General features: G+C 46.5%; 1 protein-coding gene across 1 annotated transcript in view; it reads right to left on the reverse strand.

Moving 5' to 3' along the window:
• Positions 1-337: 337 nt before the first annotated feature.
• The window catches only part of LOC131188380 (perilipin-3-like), a 29,756-nt gene continuing 9,944 nt past the window's right edge, over positions 338-20,149 (reverse strand). The window contains exons 2-8 of the mRNA XM_058163615.1: positions 18,753-18,865; positions 12,721-12,916; positions 7,601-7,683; positions 4,682-4,967; positions 3,053-3,252; positions 1,767-1,895; positions 338-1,671 (exon numbers count right to left, since the gene is read on the reverse strand). Of these exons, the coding sequence (XP_058019598.1) occupies positions 1,324-1,671; positions 1,767-1,895; positions 3,053-3,252; positions 4,682-4,967; positions 7,601-7,683; positions 12,721-12,916; positions 18,753-18,848 (1,338 nt within the window). The 5' untranslated portion in view covers positions 18,849-18,865 and the 3' untranslated portion in view covers positions 338-1,323. The remainder of the gene's footprint in view (positions 1,672-1,766; positions 1,896-3,052; positions 3,253-4,681; positions 4,968-7,600; positions 7,684-12,720; positions 12,917-18,752; positions 18,866-20,149) is intronic.

A 20,149-nucleotide genomic window follows, 5' to 3' on the forward strand; every position in this document is an offset into this window, starting at 1 on the left:
CTGAAAATGGGACAAGTCTGATCATCTGCATTGGTTCCCCTTTCAAAGATTAACAGGTGTTTCCACACTGTAAATTTGGCAACTTTTAAGACTTGTGGACTTCAACTCCCAGAATTCCCCAGCCGGCCATCCATATATGGCCAGCTGGGGAATTCTGGGAATTGAAGTCCACAAGTCTCACAAGTTGCCAACTTTGGACATCGCCGGTGTAAATGATGGGGATAACTTTTAACCAAAGGATGTTACACTGCCCTAGATCAGGGATCTCCAACCTTGGTCCCTTTAAGATTTGTGGACTTCAACTCCCAGAGTCCCTCAGCCAGCAAAGCTGGCTGAGGGACTCTGGGAGTTGAAGTCCACAAGTCTTAAAGGGACCAAGGTTGGAGACCCCTGCCCTAGATAACTTCACTTGCAAATACAGAAGAAACTTTACAAAGATGTTAACCACATTTCCCCTCCTGCCGTCTAAAGTCTACAGGCACCGAGAAAGGTTGGATAAAAAGGACCAGAATGCAGGAATAGAAGCAAAACAGGTAACTCCCTCATCTTGGTCACCATCTCTTCATCTCGCTTATATTTCTGGCGATTTCCGCTTTGTCGGTTCTGTCAGCAAAAAACCCTGAATCTGTGCCTTCAGCAGAAATAAGGGGTGGTGGGGTATAGAAAAAAGACCAATTAAGCTGGAGAATTATCACGGGGAAATAAAAATTGAGAGGAAAAAAAGGCGCTACTTGGGTGTAATTGGTCAAACTTCCCTGTCGTTTTTTGCTGCATTTTGCACCCAACTGAATAAACTCTTCGCCTCCCAGTTTTCCCTTGCAAGAATCGTCTCCCTGCGATTGATTGACCAAATAATTCGAGCGCAGATGGAAAAATACAGATAATAACCGCTTCTTAGTTTTGGCCCTATCCCATTTAGAATGGATTCTATTCTCCTCACCCTGCAAATGTAAAAAAACAAAAAAAAACAATTTTGCTTTTAAGATGAGTGGGTGAGGGCAAAAAAAATGCCTCTCCGATTGCCAATTTACAGTACTAAATCAGGCGCGTTCAACTGGGCGAAATAAGCCCGCCAAGCCCAAAATTTCACTGGATCGTGTTAGAACAACAAAAGCAACCAGACCATCCCCCCCAAAAATACCACCTCTGGACTTTGGCGTGCATGGTCCAGCAATCTTTTGCACCAAGAATTCTATATTTATTTAAACGATGTGCAGCCAAGCTTAATTCTTCCCTTTGCTTCCCCACCCACAAAAACAACAACAACAACCCCTTACACTTCACCATATTCTGAATTGCTCACATCCTTCCAATGCTATTCTATTATTTCATTTCTATTTCTTCCCCCTCTGGTTTGCCCGAGGCCGAGAAAGGGCCTACGAGCCAAGTAAGAGGGACGTTTTGAACCACGTGATCCATCAGCTCATCCGTCAACTGACGGGCCTTGGCAACTTTCTCCCGACTCTGAGCTAGGATGGATCCCGACAGATCCTGGAAAGATCCAGCCGTCATGAAGGCGGTACGGAGCTCGTCGACGTTCTGGCGGATGAGGCCCGCTTTCTCTTGAAGGCCGGCTGGTAGACCTTGGAGGTTGGAGACCAGCGTCGTCGTAGCCGACTGCAATTGCTGGGTGAGGCCGCGGGAGACCTCCAGAGCTTGGGACTCGATCTCCTGCAACACGACCCAAGCGAGAGTCAGATTAATTAGCAAGGGGGTTGGACTAGAAGACCTCTAAGGGGTCCCATCCAACTCTTGTTATTCTGTACCTGTGGCTTGGGGGCCTCCTTCTGGGTCTCCTCGGGGGCCTCTTTCTGGTGCCACTGCAGCCACATCTGGTGGAGCTTTTCTTGGCCGCTTTGGATCTTCTGATCAACCCCCTGTTTGACGTGTTCGATCTGAGAGGAGACAAAAGGAAAGGGATGAGTCAGCAACTCCGAAAAAAAAATGGGGGAAAGATAAATAGCCAAACAAGAGTCAATACCAGGAGTGTCAGACTCAAGGACTGAGGGCCAGATCCGGCCCACGGGGTGCTTAGATCTGGCCCGCAGGAAAGAGAAAGAGAGAGAGAGAGAGAGAGAGATTGTAGATAGAAGAGAAAGAGAGAAAGAAATGAGAGAGATTGTAGAGAGAAGGGAGAGAAAGAAAGAGAGAGAGAGAGAGAGAAAGATTGTAGATAGAAGAGAGAGAAAGAAAAAGAAATGAGAGAGATTGTAGAGAGAAGAGAGAGAAAGAAAGAGAGATTGTAGATAGAAGAGAGAGAGAGAGAGAGATTGTAGATAGAAAAGAGAGAGGGAGATGGTAGATAGAAGAGAAAGAGAGAGAGATTGTAGAGAGGAGAGAGAGAAAGAGAGAGAGATTGTAGATAGAAGAGAGAGAAAGAGAAAGAGAGATTGTAGGTAGAAGAGAAAGAGAGAGAGATTGTAGATACGAGAAAGAGAGAGAGATTGTAGATAGGAGAGAGAGAGATTGTAGATAGAAGAGAGAGAAATAGAAAGAGATTGTAGATAGAAGAGAGAAAGAGAGAGAGATTGTAGATAGAAGGGAGAGAAAGAGAGAAATGAGAGATTGTAGATAGAAGGGAGAGAAAGAGAGAGAGAGAGATTGTAGATAGAAGAGAGAGAGAGAGATTGTAGATAGAAGAGAAAGAGAGAGCGATTGTAGATAGGAGAGAAAGAGAGAGAGAAAGAGAGATTGTAGATAGAAGAGAGAAAAAGAGAGAGAGAGATTGTAGATAGAAGAGAGAGAGATTGTAGATAGGAGAGAAAGAGAGAGAGAGATTGTAGAGAGAAGAGAGAGAAAGAGAGAGAGATTGTGGATAGAAGAGAGAGAAAGAGAGAGAGAGATTGTAGATAGAAGAGAGAGAAAGAGAGAGAGAGAGAGAGAAATGAGAGAGATTGTAGATAGGAGAGAGAAAGAGAGAGAGAGAAAGGGTAGGTAGATAGAACTGCTGGCAGTGGGCAGAGCCAGCCTGCAATACCGCATTCTAACCACTGTGCCACCAAGGGCTCCATTGTGCCCCTACGGCTTTCATTCCAAATCCGTTTCTCCTTACCAGTTCGATGGCCTGGTGCAGCTGGGACAGGGAGTCTTGGGTGCTCTGCTTGGCCCGTTTCAGCTTGACCAGGGAGTGCTGGAAGGCCCGGTGACGAAGTTTGCTGGACAAGGAGCCCAGGCGCACAAAGTAACTTTTCTGCTCCTTCTGTTGCTCCACCGTGCCAATTTCGAAGCCCTCCACGGAGGTAGCCAGCTTGGCTAGGAAAAGGAGCGATAAAAAATTGGAGTTACCCAACACGCCGACCTTGTTTCCCCGAAAATAAGACCTCCGCTGATAATAAGCCCAATCGGGCTTTTGAGCGCATGTGCTAAAATAAGCCTCCCCACCCTCCGAAAATAAGCCCTCCCTGAAAATATTTAAACACAGAGCTGGAAATCAGGTAAGACGGCAAGAGGAGCCCCGTCTTGCTCCACACGTCGCAAAATAATAAGACTTCCCTGAAAATAAGGCCAAGCTCTTATTTCGGGGTTCAAAAAAATATATAAGACAGGGTCTTATTTTTGGGGAAACATGGTAGCCAAGGAAGAGGTATTTGTAGCTCAGGGTTGACCCAGGGGGTGCTTGGTGCTCTCTGAGCTTGGTGGTTTTCTTGCAGATGTTTCATGACCCAACTAGGGAACGTCATCAGGGATAGAAGGGAGTAGGGTTTGTGGAGAGGAGGAGGAGGAGGAGAGAAAGGCGGAGAGGAAGAAGAAGAGGAGGAGGAGGAGGACTGTGGGGCCCTTGATGCTCTCTGAGCTTGGTGGTGGTTTTCTTGCAGATGTTTCATGACCCAACTAGGGAATGTCATCAGGGATAGAAGGAAATAGGGTTAGTGGAGTGGAGGAGGAGGAAGAGGAGGAGGAGAAAAAGCACTGTGGGTCCTTAGTGCTTTCTGAGCTTAGTGGTTTTGGACGTTTCGTTACCAAGCTAGGTAACATCATCTGTGCTAGAAGGGAATGGGATTTGTGGAGAGGAAGAGGAGGAAGAGGAGGAGAAGGGAGAAGAGGAGGAGGACAACGACAACTGTGGGATGCTCTCTGAGCATGATTGTTTTCTTGGAGACATTTCATGACCCAACTAGATAACACCATCAAGTGCTAGAAGGGAGTGGGATCTGTGGAGAGGAGGAGGACGATTGTGGGGTGCTCTCTGAGCTTGGTTGTTTTCGTGGAGACATTTCATTGACCAACTAGGTAACACCATCAGTGCCAGGAGGAGTGTGGGGTTTCCTTTCTGTTTTTTATACAGTAGCTTGCCACTACCAACTTAAGACAAACAACGAAACCTAGGGTCCAGCCAGGCCTGATTGCCGTCAGCCGGGTCTAAAGGCGTGGCCTGGGGTGGGGGAAAGAGTCAGGGGACAGAGGCCTTGTTATCTCTTCCACTTGGCCTGCCTCTGGCTCCTGGAGCTGAGCCAGGGAAGCCGGTGCTCCCGAGGTAAGTCCTGATGGCCCTTCCCCCTCACTTTCCAAGTCACTTTTTGGCAGGAGGCCCGGCTCGGGGGGCGCAGAAACAACACAAGCTCAGAGACAGAACCAAGAACCGCACAGATGGCTGGCTGGTGTATTCTGAGAGTTAAAGTCCCCCCCATCTTAAGGTGGCCAAGGCTGAAACTGTTCAGTTTCTCTCGGACAACCGACTCACCCAGTTCTTCATCGGTCATGGGAAGGTAATGGTCCACAATCTCTTCCGATTTTCCAAGGGCAGCTTCCAAGTTGCTGGACACCATCTGTCCCACCGAAGACTCCATCATGGTGTTGACGCCGCTGGAAACCGCAGAGCGGGTCATCTCCACGCCACTTTGGACAGCCGAGCGGGTCATCTCCACGCCGCCATGGACAACTTCCTTGGTTTTGTCCACCATGCCGCTGACGGTGGAACTCACCGCCTCCTTAGCTCCGGACACCAGGTCTTTTGTGTCTGAAATGATCTGAAAGAAGAACAGAATAAACAGAGTTGGAAGGGACCTTGGAAGTCTTCTAGTCCAGCCACCCCACCCCCCACGCTCAAGCAAGAAACCTCTATCCCATGGTTTAAGAAGGTCTCTTCTTAAAAACCTCCAGCGATGGAGCAGCCACAATTTCTGGTGGCAAGCTGTTCCGCTGGTTAATTGTCCTCACTGTCAGTAAGTTTTTGTTGTGACCCAGGCCCAAGTAGGTAATAGTAGACGCAACCAGTTCAAAAACAAACAGACAGTATTAGAGTTAATTCTCAGCATAAATCAAAACAAATTCTTAATAACACAATTCTTCAGTCTTATCACCAACCTTGGTCTAATTAGGCAAACTGCCAAAGGCTTTTCTTGGCAAAAGTTCAAAAGCGGAAGACAAGAAAGAAATGCAGCAAGACAAGGAGTAAGGCTATCAACGTTGTTTTCCGACAAAGAGCCCAAACGCCGTTGCTGGTCTTTTAAGCCTTATGGGAGGGGCCAATCATCTCTTGGCTCTACTCCCGAGTCGTTCTCTTTGCTTGAGCTGCTCTTGCCTTCTAGCAGCTCTTCTCATGCGTGCATTAGGAACAGGCTCCTCCAGTTCCTCTGCCTCACTACTGTCAGCCTCTGGAGGCTCCAGAGTCCGCGCATCACTTTCCAGATGGTCCTGGCCCCACCTCAGCCTCTGACGCAGAGCCCTCATCCGGGCCTTCCCCAGCCTCCAGGACTGGCCCCTGTTCTTCCTCACCCTCATCGCTGTCCGACTCCGTTGCCAGCTGCGCAGGCTGCTAGCGGATCACAATAAGTTTCTCCTGAATTCCAGTTCATTTATGGAATCAATTAATTCCTTAATCGATTAGCTTCCATCCATTGCTCCTTGTCCCGTTCTCAACTGCTTTGGAGAATAGATGGCTGTGTAGATCATCTTCCACTTACGACCGTCATTGGGAATGGAATTACGGTTGTAAATGGAGGTAATCTTTAAGTGGGTCACATGACCACCAGCCCATTTTAACTGTTTTTTGCAGTGGTCATTTAACGGTCATTAAGCCAATGTTCAGAGAGCAGCAAGGACCCCAACAGAGAGCTGAGCCTGTGGGAAGAATTGTAAGCACCCCAGAAGTACAAAATTGTTAAAATGTACACCGCAGAAGTACAAATTGTTAAGGGCCTCTGGTGGCTCAGCAGACTAAGTCTGTCTGTTATTAACACAGCTGCTTGCAATTACTGCAGGTTCAAGCCCCACCAGGCCCAAGGTTGACTCAGCCTTCCATCCTTTATAAGGTAGGTAAAATGAGGACCCAGATTGTTGGGGGGCAATAAGTTGACTTTGTATATAATATACAAATGGATGAAGACTATTGCTTAACACAGTGTAAGCCGCCCTGAGTCTTCAGAGAAGGGCGAGATATAAATGCAAATAATAATAATAAAAAAAAGTACAAAATGAGGGAGACAGGATGTAGAAAAGATTGGGGGCGTCATTGGTTCCTTGAATCTCCAAGTATCTCAATAGCTAATACACCGAACGTGACCCAAACCAATCAGACATCTTCGTTCAATCCATCATCCATTTCTGAAGGATTATAGCAAGCCAACAGATGCCATCCGAGTATTTACTTACTATATCGCTTAGATAAGCGAACTTAGACAATGCTTCCAAGTCCCTGTAAACCAATTTCCATTTTCAAACTCCCAAGAAAGTGGAATGTAATTCTATTTATTTAGGTAAATAAATATTTATCTATGTCAATGTTTTTCCACCTTGGCCCCTTTAATTCAGAATTCTGAGCGTTGAAGTCCATCCATCTTCAAGGGGCCAAAGTTGAAACATACTAGTTTACCGTATTTTTCAGAGTATAAGACACACTTTCCCCCCCCACCGTAAAAGAGGGTGAAAATTTGGGTGTGTCTTGTACACCGAATGTAGCCCCCCCACTTTCCGCCCCCCTCTTTGGCCTCTGCCTCCCAGCAATTTACCTCCTTGCAGCAAACAGCCCGTTTCAGCTTCAGCATAGCCTGATTAGCACAAGCAGCTGATTGTCGGTTGGATCAGCCTCCCGACCATCAGCTGTTTCAGGCTGCAGGGATTGCCTATTGCCGCGGGGGGCCTCCGCTGTTTGCTGCGAGGCGGCAAATGGCTGTGAGGCAGATTTTTTTTTTCTTGTTTTCCTCCCCCAAAAAGGTAGGAGCGTCTTATAGTCCGGAGTGTCTTATACTCTGAAAAATATGGTATATTATTTACATGCCAGTTTTTGGCCCAGAATTTACAATAGGACATCATCTACACCTGTCAAACCTTGGTTTCACCTCCTTAGCTACCATGGCTGACAAGCCAGAATTCACTAATCACTGTCTTTTTCTCTCTCTCTCTCTTTCAGGCCAATCCTCAGCTGGCAGAAGATGAATCTAGGCAGACATTCAACCGACGGAGCTTCATTAAAAAAAAAAAAAACACCTTGTAAATCTAAACCTACAACTTCTCTGTAAAACGTAGCGTTTCCCAAATCCAGCCACTGCACCGATGCTGCAGGCAACAATTGTTCTTTGAAGCAGGAATCGATCTGTTGGCTGGATAAATTTTCGATCTTCAAATCTTAATTTGAGTAAGCAGGGAGGGAGGTTTTGATTACCTTATCGGTGGGTTGCTGGAGAATGGGCAATTTCTCTTCCAGTTTGTCCAAACCTTTCAAAGCGTATTCATTCGCTGTGGAAACTGGAGAAGAAGAAAAGGTTAGCTTGGCTCCAGAGGTCAAAAAAGTCAAGATGGTGGCCAGCCACTATGCATTCAAGTCCCTTTTACATTTTATTTATTTATTTATTTATTAAATTTTTATACCGCCCTTCTCCCGAAGGACTCAGGGCGGTGTACAGCCAAAATAAAACAAAAATGTATACAATTTAAAACAACAATTAAAAAGAGCAAATTTTAAAGGCTGATTATTAAAATTTAAATTAAGAAGTTAAAAAATATTAAAAAACCCAATTAAAATACATCACTAATTATGCCAGTCCCGCTTTAATGAATAAATATGTTTTGAGCTCACGACGGAAGGTCCGAAGATCAGGCACTTGACGCAGGCCGGGGGGAAGTTCGTTCCAGAGCGTCACTGCCCCCACAGAGAAGGCCCTACTCCTGGGGGCCGCCAGCCGACACTGTTTGGCGGACGGCACCCTGAGGAGACCCTCTCTGTGCGAGCGTACGGGTCGGTGGGAGGCAAAGGGTAACAGCAGGCGGTCTCGTAAGTACCCGGGTCCTAAGCCATGGAGCGCTTTAAAGATAGTTACCAAAATCTTGAAGCGCACCCGAAAGACCACAGGAAGCCAGTGCAGACCACGCAGCAGTGATGTTACATGGGAGCCACGAGCGGCTCCCGTTACTACTCGCGCAGCCGCATTCTGGACTAACTGCAGCCTCCGGGTGCACCTCAAGGGCAGCCCCATGTAGAGAGCATTGCAATAATCCAGCCTAGACGTAACCAGAGCGTGAGTGACCGTGCATAAGGCATCCCGGTCAAGGAAGGGACACAACTGGCGAACCAGGCGAACCTGGTAAAAGGCCCTCCTGGCGACGGCCGCCAGGTGTTCATCAAAAGACAGCCGTCCATCCAGGAGGACGCCCAAGTTGCAAACCACCTCCTTTGGGGCCAATAACTCGCCCCCCACAGTCAGCCGTGGCTGACTGTACCGGGTGCCGGCATCCACAGCCACTCCGTCTTGGAGGGATTGAGCTTGAGTCTGTTTCTCCCCATCCAGACCCGTACAGCTTCCAGGCACCGGGACAGCACTTCGACCGCTTCGTGGTTATAGAAGTGTGGCAAAAAGTCGCAAAATGGGGCAAAACTCACTTAACAACCGTTTTGCGGTTCGGTTGTTAAGCGGATCTGCCTTTCCCTCACTGTCTTTGCTTGTCCGAAGCCAGCTGGGAAGGTTACAAACTGTGATTACGCGATCCCAGGAAACTGTCTCATAAATACGAGCCGCTTGCCAAGCACTCAAATTTTGATCGCGTGATCATGGCGAAGCTACAACGGTCGTAAGTGTGAAAATCGGTCATAAGTCACTTTTTTTTCAGGGCCGTCGTTAACTGGCGCCAATTGTAACTTCGCCCATTGTGCCACTAAATGTAAATAAATAATAATAAAAACTTTGGATGGTCACTAAGTGAACGATTGTGAGTCGTGGAGTGCCTGTAATAGAGAGCGTAGCCCTGCCTCTGCCCTCCAAATTCTTGTTTTCGGAATTAAGTTTTAATTTTTGTAATTTGTGTCCGTCTTTATAATTGTCGAAGGTTCGTGCATTTTATCTTGTGATAAAGCTACTCAGGGTCACCTTGAATGGCGAGACGGGCATCAAACACATTTGATAAATGAAATAAAAAATAAATAAAAAAAGCCAAGACTCTATGGAGATTTCTCAAGTCATCCAGATCATGGTTGTCCCAAAGATATTTTTCCCCAAAACGCAACTGGACTTTGTTTTTGCTTGAAGATGTTTTGCTGCTCATCCAAGGAGCTTCTTCAGTTCTGACTGAATGGTGGGAAGATGGAAGGGTTTCTATGCCTTGCAGTCATCTGGTTATTAGCACTCTCACTGAGAGTCACTGAGATAACCTGGAAGTTTATGTGTGCCCTCAAATTCACCTGAATAATGTGTGGAACCTTCTGGAAACTGCCAAAAGAATTGTGTGGCAGACAGGAGATAGGAGGTGTCATATCCCCCTCCCCTTTTTTGAGACAGGCCTGTTCAATAGATCAGGAGTCTCCAACCTTAGCAACTTTAAGCCTGGAGGACTTGGGTGAGATCATCAATGGCTTCGGGGTGAGATATCAGCAGTACGCTGATGACACTCAGCTGTACTTTTCCACCCCGGGCCACCCCAACGAAGCTGTCGAAGTGCTGTCCCGGTGCTTGGAGGCCGTACGGGTCTGGATGGGGAGGAACAGGCTCAAGCTCAATCCCTCCAAGACGGAGTGGCTGTGGATGCCGGCACCCCGATACAGTCAGCTGCAGCCGCAGCTGGCTGTTGGGGGCGAGTTATTGGCCCCAAGGGAAAGGGTGCGCAACTTGGGTGTTCTCCTGGATGCACGGCTGTCGTTTGAAGATCATCTGACGGCCGTCTCCAGGAGAGCCTTTCACCAGGTTCGCCTGGTTCGCCAGTTGCGCCCCTTCCTTGATCGGGATGCCTTATGCACGGTCATTCATGCTCTCGTTACCTCTCGCCTGGATTATTGCAATGCTCTCTACATGGGGCTCCCCTTGAGATGCACTTGGAGGCTTCAGTTGGTCCAGAACGCAGCTGCGCGGGTGATAGAGGGAGTTCCACGTAACTCCCATGTAACACCTCTCCTGCGCAGACTGCACTGGCTACCTGTTGCCTTTCGGGTGCATTTCAAGGTTTTGGTTACCACCTTTAAAGCACTCCATGGCTTGGGACCTGGGTACTTACGGGACCGCCTGCTGTTACCTCATGCCTCCCACCGACCCGTACGCTCACACAGAGAGGGACTTCTCAGGGTGCCGTCCGCCAATGTCGGCTGGCGGCCCCCAGGGGAAGATCCTTCTCTGTGGGGGCTCCTACTCTTTGGAATGAACTTCCCCCTGGATTACGCCAAATACCTGACCTTCGGACCTTTCGCCGCGAATTGAAAACATATTTGTTTATTCGCGCGGGGCTAGCTTAAACTTTTTTAAACTGTTTAGTTTTTAAATTTTAAATTCTATTTATATTTTAAATTGGGGTTTTTTAGATTTTAATTATTTTAATTTTTCGGCCAATTGTGTAATAAGTGTCTTAATTTAGTTTTTAATATTGTATATTGTGTATGTTTTTAGCCTGGCTGTAGTCCTTCGGGAGAAGGGCGGTCTAGAAATTCAATAAATAATAATAATAATAATAACTCCCAGAATTCCCCAGCTGGGGAATTCTGGGAGTTGAAGTCCTCCAGGCTTAAAGTTGCCAAGGTTGGAGACCCCTGACATAGACGGTCTCTTTGAGCCCACTTTCAAACAAGCATTAAGGCAGAAGCTTTTTCCACCGCAAGGATAAAACAGGCAGACACAAACTGAGCAATGTGATCAATGCACTGAGACGTGTACATTGGAGAAACAAAACCACCACTTCACAAACGCATGGCGCAACATAGCACGACAAGCCCATCAGGACAAGATTCAGCAGTCCATCTGCACTTGAAAGACAAAGGCCACTCTTTTTGAAGACAGCAAAGTCCAAATTTTGGACAGAGGGGACTCTTGGTTTGAAAGAGGGGTCAAAGAGGCCATCTACATTAAGGTTGAACAGCCCCCTCTCAACCGGGGTGGGTGGGGGCGGAGGAATACAACACCATCTTATCTCCTGTTTGTAACACAATCCTTTTAGCAGTTCCAAGAAGCTTCCACACACCAGTTTGCACTATTCAGGTGACCCTGAAGGCACAGATAAACCTCCAAACGGCCTCAATGACTCTCAGAAAGAGTGCAAATGACCAGAGGACTGCAAGGAGTATACTGTAAATCCTTCCATCCTTCACCATTCAGTCAAAAGTGAAGAAGCTTCTAGAATTGATGATACGGAAAATTTTTTAAAGCATACGTTATTTAGAGGCAGAGGAGAATAGACAAGAGGGAATAGTCTTTGCGATTTCAGGACTAATCCTAAGTAAGATGGAAATGTCTATGTGATTGCAGGGCAGCTTTTATGAAAGAGTTTTTAGATGGTCTGACCTCTGATTAAAAGTAATATAGATAAGTTTACATTTGTATAAATTTGAGGAATCTAAGAAGTTAACAGAAAAACAGTTAAGGATGTTTGGGGAATTTAAATAAGGGAACGAGACTTTATTTTAAACTTTAATGGGATGGAACACAATTCTTATTAGAGATGTGCAATAATTATTAATTTGAATCTAGGAGAAGAAATATATTGTATAACAATACAATGGGGGACTAAATGTTTTTAAATGAAAATTGAAATATGTTTAAGGATGGACCTGACGGACAATCTGTTCACGATGATTTTTTTTTTTTACTATTGTGTTTATAAAAATAAAAAACTTTTTGCAAAAAAAAAGAAGAAGAAGTGAAGAAGCTTCTTGGATGAGAAGCGAAACGTCTTCAGGGAAAAACAAAGGAAGTCCAAGTTGTCTTTTGGAAAGACAAGAAAGCAAAAAGAAAAGAAAAGAGACCGCAGTTTTGTTTAGGAGTTGTTCTGTCCTCCCTCACCTCCGTCCAAGTGATGGCTTAATTAGCCGGCACTATCAGCCCTGGCAGCAAAAGAGCGAGCATCTGCCAAGTGGCTCCGTTATCTCCCTCGAAGCCGATAAGTCAAACAGTACTTCAGCTCTTAGTTCAGCAGTTAATTTGCCTGCTACGAAGAGGCACAGCAGCTCTGGCTGCCTTTATATCCTGTGGGGTGTGGCTCCATGACTCAGCACTTCCTAGGCCTGCCCCACCCCTGCTTCTGTTGTTCCCGCCTCTCCTGCCTACGAAACCTAGGGTCCAGCCAGGCCTGATTGCCATCAGCTGGGTCTGGAGGCGTGGCCGGGGGGGGGGAAGAGTCAGGAGACGGAGGCCTCGTTATCTCTTCCACCTGGCCTGCTTCTGGCTCCTGGAGCTGAGCCAGGGAAGCCGGTGCTCCCGAGGTAAGTCCTGACGGCCCTTCCCCCTCACTTTCCAAGTCACTTTCTGGCAGGAGGCCCAGCTCGGGGGGGGGGGGGCGCAGACACAACAGCAGTATTTGGGTTACTGTACTCACTCTGTGGCTCCAGTTTGTTGAGAATGGGCTGGGCGCCGCTGACCGCCGCCGAAGCTATAGTCTTCACTCCCTTCTCGGCCATGTCGCAGACAGACTTCACGTAGGGATGGCTCTCTTTCGTAGATGCGTACGCTGCCGAGACCATGTCGTAGGCGGAGCTGACCAGCGGCAGGCTGGCTACCCTGTCAGCTACATTCTGGCAAAAGGGAAGAAGCAGAAAACAGCGGCAACCATGAGGACTAGCAACTTAGTGGCTCCTTCCCTCTGCTTCTCCATTTTTATTTTTTTTTAAACGAGCTATGGTGGTGCAGTGGCTACAATGCAGGGTTGCAAGCTGACTCTGCCCACCACCAGGAGTTTGAATCTAACCGACTCAAGGTTGACTCAGCCTTCCATCAGGAGTGAAATGTAAAATTTGTTACTACCGGTTCTGTGGGCGTGGCTTGATTGGGGGGAGGTAATGTGACTGGGTGGGCGTGGCCAACTTTTTTTTTTTAACTTTTAAAAGCATTTTTTTCTACAACCTCTTCAGCCGAAAAAATGCTTCTAAAAGCCTCTGACGATCCCAGCTGAGCCACGCAATCATCAGAGGCTTTTTTTTTTTACTTTTAAAAGCATTTTTTCGGCCGAAGAAAAAATGCTTTTAAAAGTATTAAAAAAAACAACCTCTGATGATCGTGCAACTCAGCTGGGCATGGCGGGTGGGGAAGAGATTTTTGCTACCGGTTCTCCGAACTGCCCGCTGCCATCGCTACCGGATTGGACGATCCGGTCTGAACCGGGAGCATTTCACCCCTGCCTTCCATCCTTCCGAGGTCGGTAAAATGAGGACCTAGATTATTGGGGGGGCAATAGGCTGACTCTGGAAATCGCTTAGAGGGGGCTGTAAAGCACCTTGAAGCCAGTGGTGGGATTCAAGTAATTTAACAACCGGTTCTCTGCCCTAATGATTTCTTCCAACAGCCAGTTTGCCAAACTGCTCAGAAAGTTAACAACCGGTTCTCCTGAAGTGGTGCGAACTGGCTGAATCCCACCACTGCTTGAAGCGGTATATAAGTCTAAGCGCTATTAGTAATGAAATTTGTTTGTTGCAGCCGGAGTATACAGTCTGTAGCCTTTTGATGGACTAACTTTGTGGGGTGGGCGGACTTCAATTCCCAGAATTCCCCAGCCGGGAAAAGGGAACTCCATCCTAACTTCAAATTGGGCCTCTGGTGGCTCAGACTGGTAAGACAGTCTGTTATTAACAGCAGCTGCCTGCAATTACTGCAGGTTCAAGTCCCACCAGGCCCAAGGTTGACTCAGCCTTCCATCCTTTATAAGGTAGGTAAAATGAGGACCCAGATTGTTGGGGGGCAATAAGTTGACTTTGTATATAATATACAAATGGATGAAGACTATTGCTAGACATAGTGTAAGCCGCCCTGAGTCTTCAGAGAAGGACGGGATATAAATTCAAATAAAATGAAAAAATTGTCATTAAGTCCTAAGTTGAGGACTATCAGGGTCCTTGACTTACAACAGTTCATTTAGTGACGCTTCAAAGTGACAACGGCATTGAAAAATGTGACTTATGACCATTTCTCACACCTACGACACACCACTGCAACATCCCCATGGTCATGTGATCAAAATTCAGACGCTTGGCGATGGACTCGTATTTATGACCTTTCCTGTGTCCCAGGGTCACGCGATTCTCCTTTTGCGACCGTCTGACCAGCGAAGTCAATGGGGAAGCCAGATTAACTTAACAGCAAGGTTGCTAACTTATCAACTGAGCAGAGTGAGTCACTTAACAACTGTGGCAAGAAAGGTCTTAAAATGAGGCAGAACTCCCTGAGCCACCGTCTCACTTAGCAAACATAAATTTTGGGCTACATTGTGGTCATAAACCGAGGACTAGCTGTATTCCCTTTCAATTCTCCCTCGTTTATTTCTGTATCATCACAAGTCAATCAAATGTCCTTTTTTTTTTTGGTATCAAGGGCCTATAAATGGCATAACTCAGTGGTAGTCAACCTGCTCCCTACCGCCCACTAGTGGACGTTCCAGCTTTCATGGTGGGCGATAGGGGTTTTGTCCGATACTGAAGCACTTTCCTTTTTTAAAAATTTAATTGACTTTTTTTAAAAAAAATTCATAGCATTATTTAAAAACATTTTCATTAGGTTTTCATAATTTATGCTTCTATGTATGCAAATTATAAATAAAAAGATAGATTTAACTACAGTAAATCGTTTTATAAAGATTTATTCTGCCAAACTTAGCAAAAGTCCGACATAAAGTATTTGGTAAGTAATGATTATTATATGCTTTAACTTGCTGTAACTCTGCTTTATAAATTTAAATTTAAATTTAAAGACAAATTCCTTGTGTGTCCAATCACACTTGGCCAATAAAAAATTCTATTCTAAATTTTATAATAATAAAAATAATAATAATAATAATAACAACAGAGTTGGAAGGGACCTTGGAGGCCTTCTAGTCCAACCCCCTGCCCAGGCAGGAAACTCTACACCATCTCAGACAGATGGTTATCCAACATTTTCTTAAAAATTTCCAGTGTTGGAGCATTCACAACTTCTGCAGGCAAGTTGTTCCACTGATTGATTGTTCTAACTGTCAGGAAATGTCTCCTAAGTTGCTTCTCTCCTTGATTAGTTTCCACCCATTGCTTCTTGTTCTACCCTCAAGTGCTTTGGAGAATAGTTTGACTCCCTCTTCTTTGTGGCAGCCCCTGAGATATTGGAATGCTGCTATCATGTCTCCCCTAGTCCTTCTTTTCGTTAAACTAGACGTACCCAGTTCCTGCAACCGTTCTTCATATGTTTTAGCCTCCAGTCCCCTAATCATCTTGGTTGCTCTTCTCTGCACTCTTTCTAGAGTCTCCACATCTTTTTTCACATCGCGGCGACCAAAACTGAATGCAGTATTTTATAAAGTAAAGTTATACTTCCCTACTTTATAAATCACCATTACTGTGGAACCGGTGGGCGGTTAGAAAATTTTACTACTAACAGAGATACAAAAGTGGGCAGTCGGTATAAAAAGGTTAACTACCCCTGGCATAAACTAGATCAAAAAAAATGTGGAACGAATTGAGCAGCTTAGGGGGCGCCACAACCTAATTATTTACCAGACAGCAAGCAGGAAAAGAAATTGTGGTTGTGTTTTTGTGTGGTCACCTACAGGAGACCCTGCAAGAAGGGATTAGAGCTGGCATTCAATGGACTGGATCCACCTTGACAAAAGCATCAAGGGAACGATTCGTGTTCCAAGGAATTCATTTTCCGAGGGTTGTGCAACCGTCTTGGCAAGAGGGAGAAGGCGACAGGCATCGTTCGCTCTCAAAATAGATCCGGGGGGGTTTGTCATCTCGGTGCCGGACAAACTCTACGCAGACTTGGCCCAGCTTCAAACGTGTTTGGCGACGGATCTCAACCATGAGCCAACGCCATGAGCGGTTAGAGTGCAGCCCTGCAGGGTTAACTTCTGCCGACTGACTGCTGGCTGCCTGCAATTTGGCAGTTCGAATCTCACCAGGCTCAAGGATGACTCAGCCTTTCCCGTCCGTCCAAGGTCGGTAAAATGAGGAGCCAGATTGTTGGGGGCAAGAGGCTGACTCTGTAAACCACTTAGAGAGGGCTGGGAAGCACTGTGAAGTGGTATATAAGTCTCCCTTCCTTCCTCCCTCTCTCTCCTTCCTCTCCTTCCTTCCTTCCTCTCCCCGCCCCTCCCTCCCTCCCTTCTTTCTTTCCTTTCTTTTCTTTCTTTCTTTCCTTCTTTCCTTTCCTTTCTTTCTTCCCTTCTTTCCTCCCTCCTCCTGTCCTCTCCCTCCTCTCCCTTTCTTTCTTTCTCTCCCTCCTTCCTTCCTTTCTTCCTCTCCCCTCCCTTCTTTCTTTCCTTTTCTTTTCTTTCCTTTCTTTCCCTTCCTTCCTTCCTCCCTCCTCCTGTCCTCTCCCTCCTCTCCCTTTCTTTCCTTCTTTTCTTTCTTTCTTCCTTCCTTCCTCTCCCCGCCCCTCCCTTCTTTTCTTTCCTTTCCTTTTTCCTTTTTATTCCTTCCTTCCTCCCTCCTCCTGTCCTCCCTTTCTTTCTTTTTTCTTTCTTTCTTTCTCTCTCCTTCCTTCCTTTCTCCCTCCTCCTCTCCCTCCTCTCCCTCCTCTCCCTTTCTTCCTTTCTTCCTTCCTTTCTTCCTTCCTTCCTTCCTTCCTTTTCTCTCCTTCCTTTCTCTCTTCTTCCTTCCTTCCTTCCTTCTTTCCTTCCTTCCTTCCTTCCTTCCTTCCTTCCTTCCTTCCTTCCTCAAGAGGCCTGGTCGCACACTGGTAAGAATGCAGCATTGCAGGCTGTGCTCTTCCTCCCTTCCTCTTCCCCCCCACCAGTCAAGGAAGCTAGCCAGCATTTTAACCATGAGGAACCAGGATGGCTGAAAAGGAGGACCAGAAACCCCAGTGCAGACATCGCTGCTTCTAGGGCCATAATTTCACACCAGGGTCATAACCACCAGCACAATTTTTTAGCCCATTTCAGCCTTTAGAGGTAGCCCTCCACTTACAACCCTTCATTTTGTGACCGTCCGAACTTACGGCACTGAAAAAAATCGACTTGTGATCAATTTTCACACTTATGGCCATTACAGGGTCACATGATCAAAATTCAGCCGCTCAGCAACTGACTCATATTTATGACGGTCGCAGTGTCCCCGGGGTCACGTGATCCCCTTTCGCGAACCTTCTGATGAGCAAAGTCCATTTGAGAAGCTGGATTCATTTAACAACTGTGTTATTAACTTCTGCAGTGATTCATTTAACAACTAGGTTACTAACTTAGTAGAGTTACAACTCAGTACAGTACAACTGAACTGATTTTCACTTTTGTGGCAAGGTACGTCATAAAACGGGGCACTTAAAACCTCACCTAACAAATACCTGCCTTAGCAACAAATTTTTGGGCTCCCTTGTGGTCGTAAGTTGAGGACTACCTCTAGTGGAGCGATACAACCCACCGAACCAAAGAACGTTGGGAAATACGACTTTCTGATGGAAAACCGTTGGATATATCAACTCCATTCGGATCTGTTTTGGGATCAGACAGATTTTGGATCATTTTTAAGAGGCGGTGTCTCACCGAACACCCCTCGAATCTAGAAGCCCAAGACCACCTCCCTCTTAAACAAAGGAGGTCCCAGAGAAGAACTAGAAAGAGTGCAGAGAAGAGCAACGAAGAGGATTAGGGGACTGGAGGCTAAAACATATGAAGAACGGTTGCAGGAACTGGGTGTGTCTAGTTCAGGGGTCTCCAAACTTGGTCCCTTTAAGACTTGTGGACTTCAACTCCCAGCTTTGCTGGCTGAGGGACTCTGGGAGTTGAAGTCCACAAGTCTTAAAGGGACCAAGGTTGGAGACCCCTGGTCTAGTTTATTGAAAAGAAGAACCAGGGGAGACATGATAGCAATCTTCCAATCTCTCAGGGGTTACCACAAAGAAGAGGGAGTCAAACTATTCTCCAAAGCACTTGAAGGCAGGGGTGAAATCCAGCAGGTTCTGACCGGTTCTGGAGAACCGGTAGTGGAAATTTTGAATAGTTTGGCGAACCGGCAAATACCACCTCTTGACTGGTCCCAGAATGGGTGGGAATGGAGATTTTGCAGTATCCTTCCCCTGCCACGCCCACCAAGCCATGCCCACAGAACCAGTAATAAAGCAAAACTGGATTTCATCACTAACCTGAGGGTAGGACAAGAAGCAATGGGTGGAAACTAATCAAGGAGAGAAGCAACCCAGAACTAAGAAGAAATTCCCTGGCAGTGAGAACAATTAACCAGTGGAACTGCTTGCCACCAGAAGTTGTGAGTGCTCCAATATTGGAGGTTTTCAAGAAGAGACCGGACAGCTATTTGGGTGAAACGGTATAGAGTCTCCTGCTTGAGCAGCGGGGTTGGAATAGAAGACCTCCAAGGTCCCTTCCAACTCTGTCATTATCTATTTTCTATTCTCTCTTCTCTCCTTATCTATAATTTCCAAATATTTCCAAACCTCAGTTACTTTCTCTTCGACTTTCTCCGCCGCTGGGCCGGTGCTGGATTGGGCGACGGCTTGGGCGACAGATTCGGGATTCTCGTTGGAAGCCATGACCAGTTGAGGTGCAGCTGGAAAGGAAGAAAGTTCGGGTTACTGTTCCCGTTTTATCTAGATGAGCCTGGAGTAAATTCCAGAGAGATAAAGACAGGCAGGTGATCCTCGCCCGAAGGTTTTCCCCGAGAACAAGGATCAAGGACGGAATTATCTACGCAACCCATTCACAAGTCCCAAGGTGAGGGAGGTGGGAGGCAGCGGCCACTCCTTATTCGCCCTGGACTTTGTCCGTACACACATACCCTCACGTTAGACCCAAAGCTTCAGAAATTCACCCAATTGGATTTGAGATGATTCCCTCCCACTAAAGTTAAAGGTAAAGGTTCCCTTCGCACATACGTGCTAGTCGTTCCTGACTCTAGGGGGCGGTGCTCATCACCGTTTCAAAGCCGAAGAGCCAGCGCTGTCCGAAGACATCTCCGTGGTCATGTGACCGGCATGACTCAACGCCAAAGGCGCACGGAACGCTGTTCCCTTCCCACCAAAGGTGGTCCCTATTTTTTCTACTTGCATTTTTTATGTGTTTTCGAACTGCTAGGTTGGCAGAAGCTGTCACAATAGGGCCTATCTTCATTTTTTCCTTAGATGTGAGATCAACCGTCTTAAAACTGAGAAATTTAAAAACGTCAGAGATGAAAGGGAACAGCATCGTATTGTCTTCCTGCCAGGGTAGACAGCAGGACGGGGGATGGGAAAGACAGGTCGTCCTCGACTTACAACGGTTTCTAAAGTGACCAAAGATACGACGGCGCTGGAAAACAAGTGACATAGAACCATTTTTTCACACTTAGCGACCGCTGCAGCATTCCCATGGTCACGTGATTAAAATTTAGAGGCTTGGCAACTGAATTTATGACGATTGCACTGTCCCGGGGGCGGGGTGGTAGTTATACGATCCCGTTCGGCGACCTTCCGACAAGCAAAATCAATGGGGAAGCCCGATTCACTTAACAACCGTGTTACTAAATTAACAACTGCAGGGATTCACTTAATAACCGGACCAAGAGTGGGGTCCTTTCTGCTTATCTAAGCAACGGACCTGGCTAGGTTGAAGACCACAGATTTATTCCGTTGAATTTATTAGAAACAAACATGCACACACAAGGAATCAATATGAAACTGAAGATAAAAACAGATTTGGAAAGCAAAGGGAAAAATCGTGCCCAGAGATAGAAGTGGAAGAGTAGCGTCCATTTGCAACTATGGGGATATTTCTGGGAGGAAAACGGCACTCCAGCTAACACGGAGGATGTTCCCCAGTTGGGTGGTGAAACGTCTTCGAGAAAACCACCAAGCTC

This window comes from Ahaetulla prasina, chromosome 1 (genome assembly GCF_028640845.1).
Source record: "Ahaetulla prasina isolate Xishuangbanna chromosome 1, ASM2864084v1, whole genome shotgun sequence".
In the NCBI taxonomy this organism is placed as follows: Eukaryota; Metazoa; Chordata; class Lepidosauria; order Squamata; family Colubridae; genus Ahaetulla; species Ahaetulla prasina.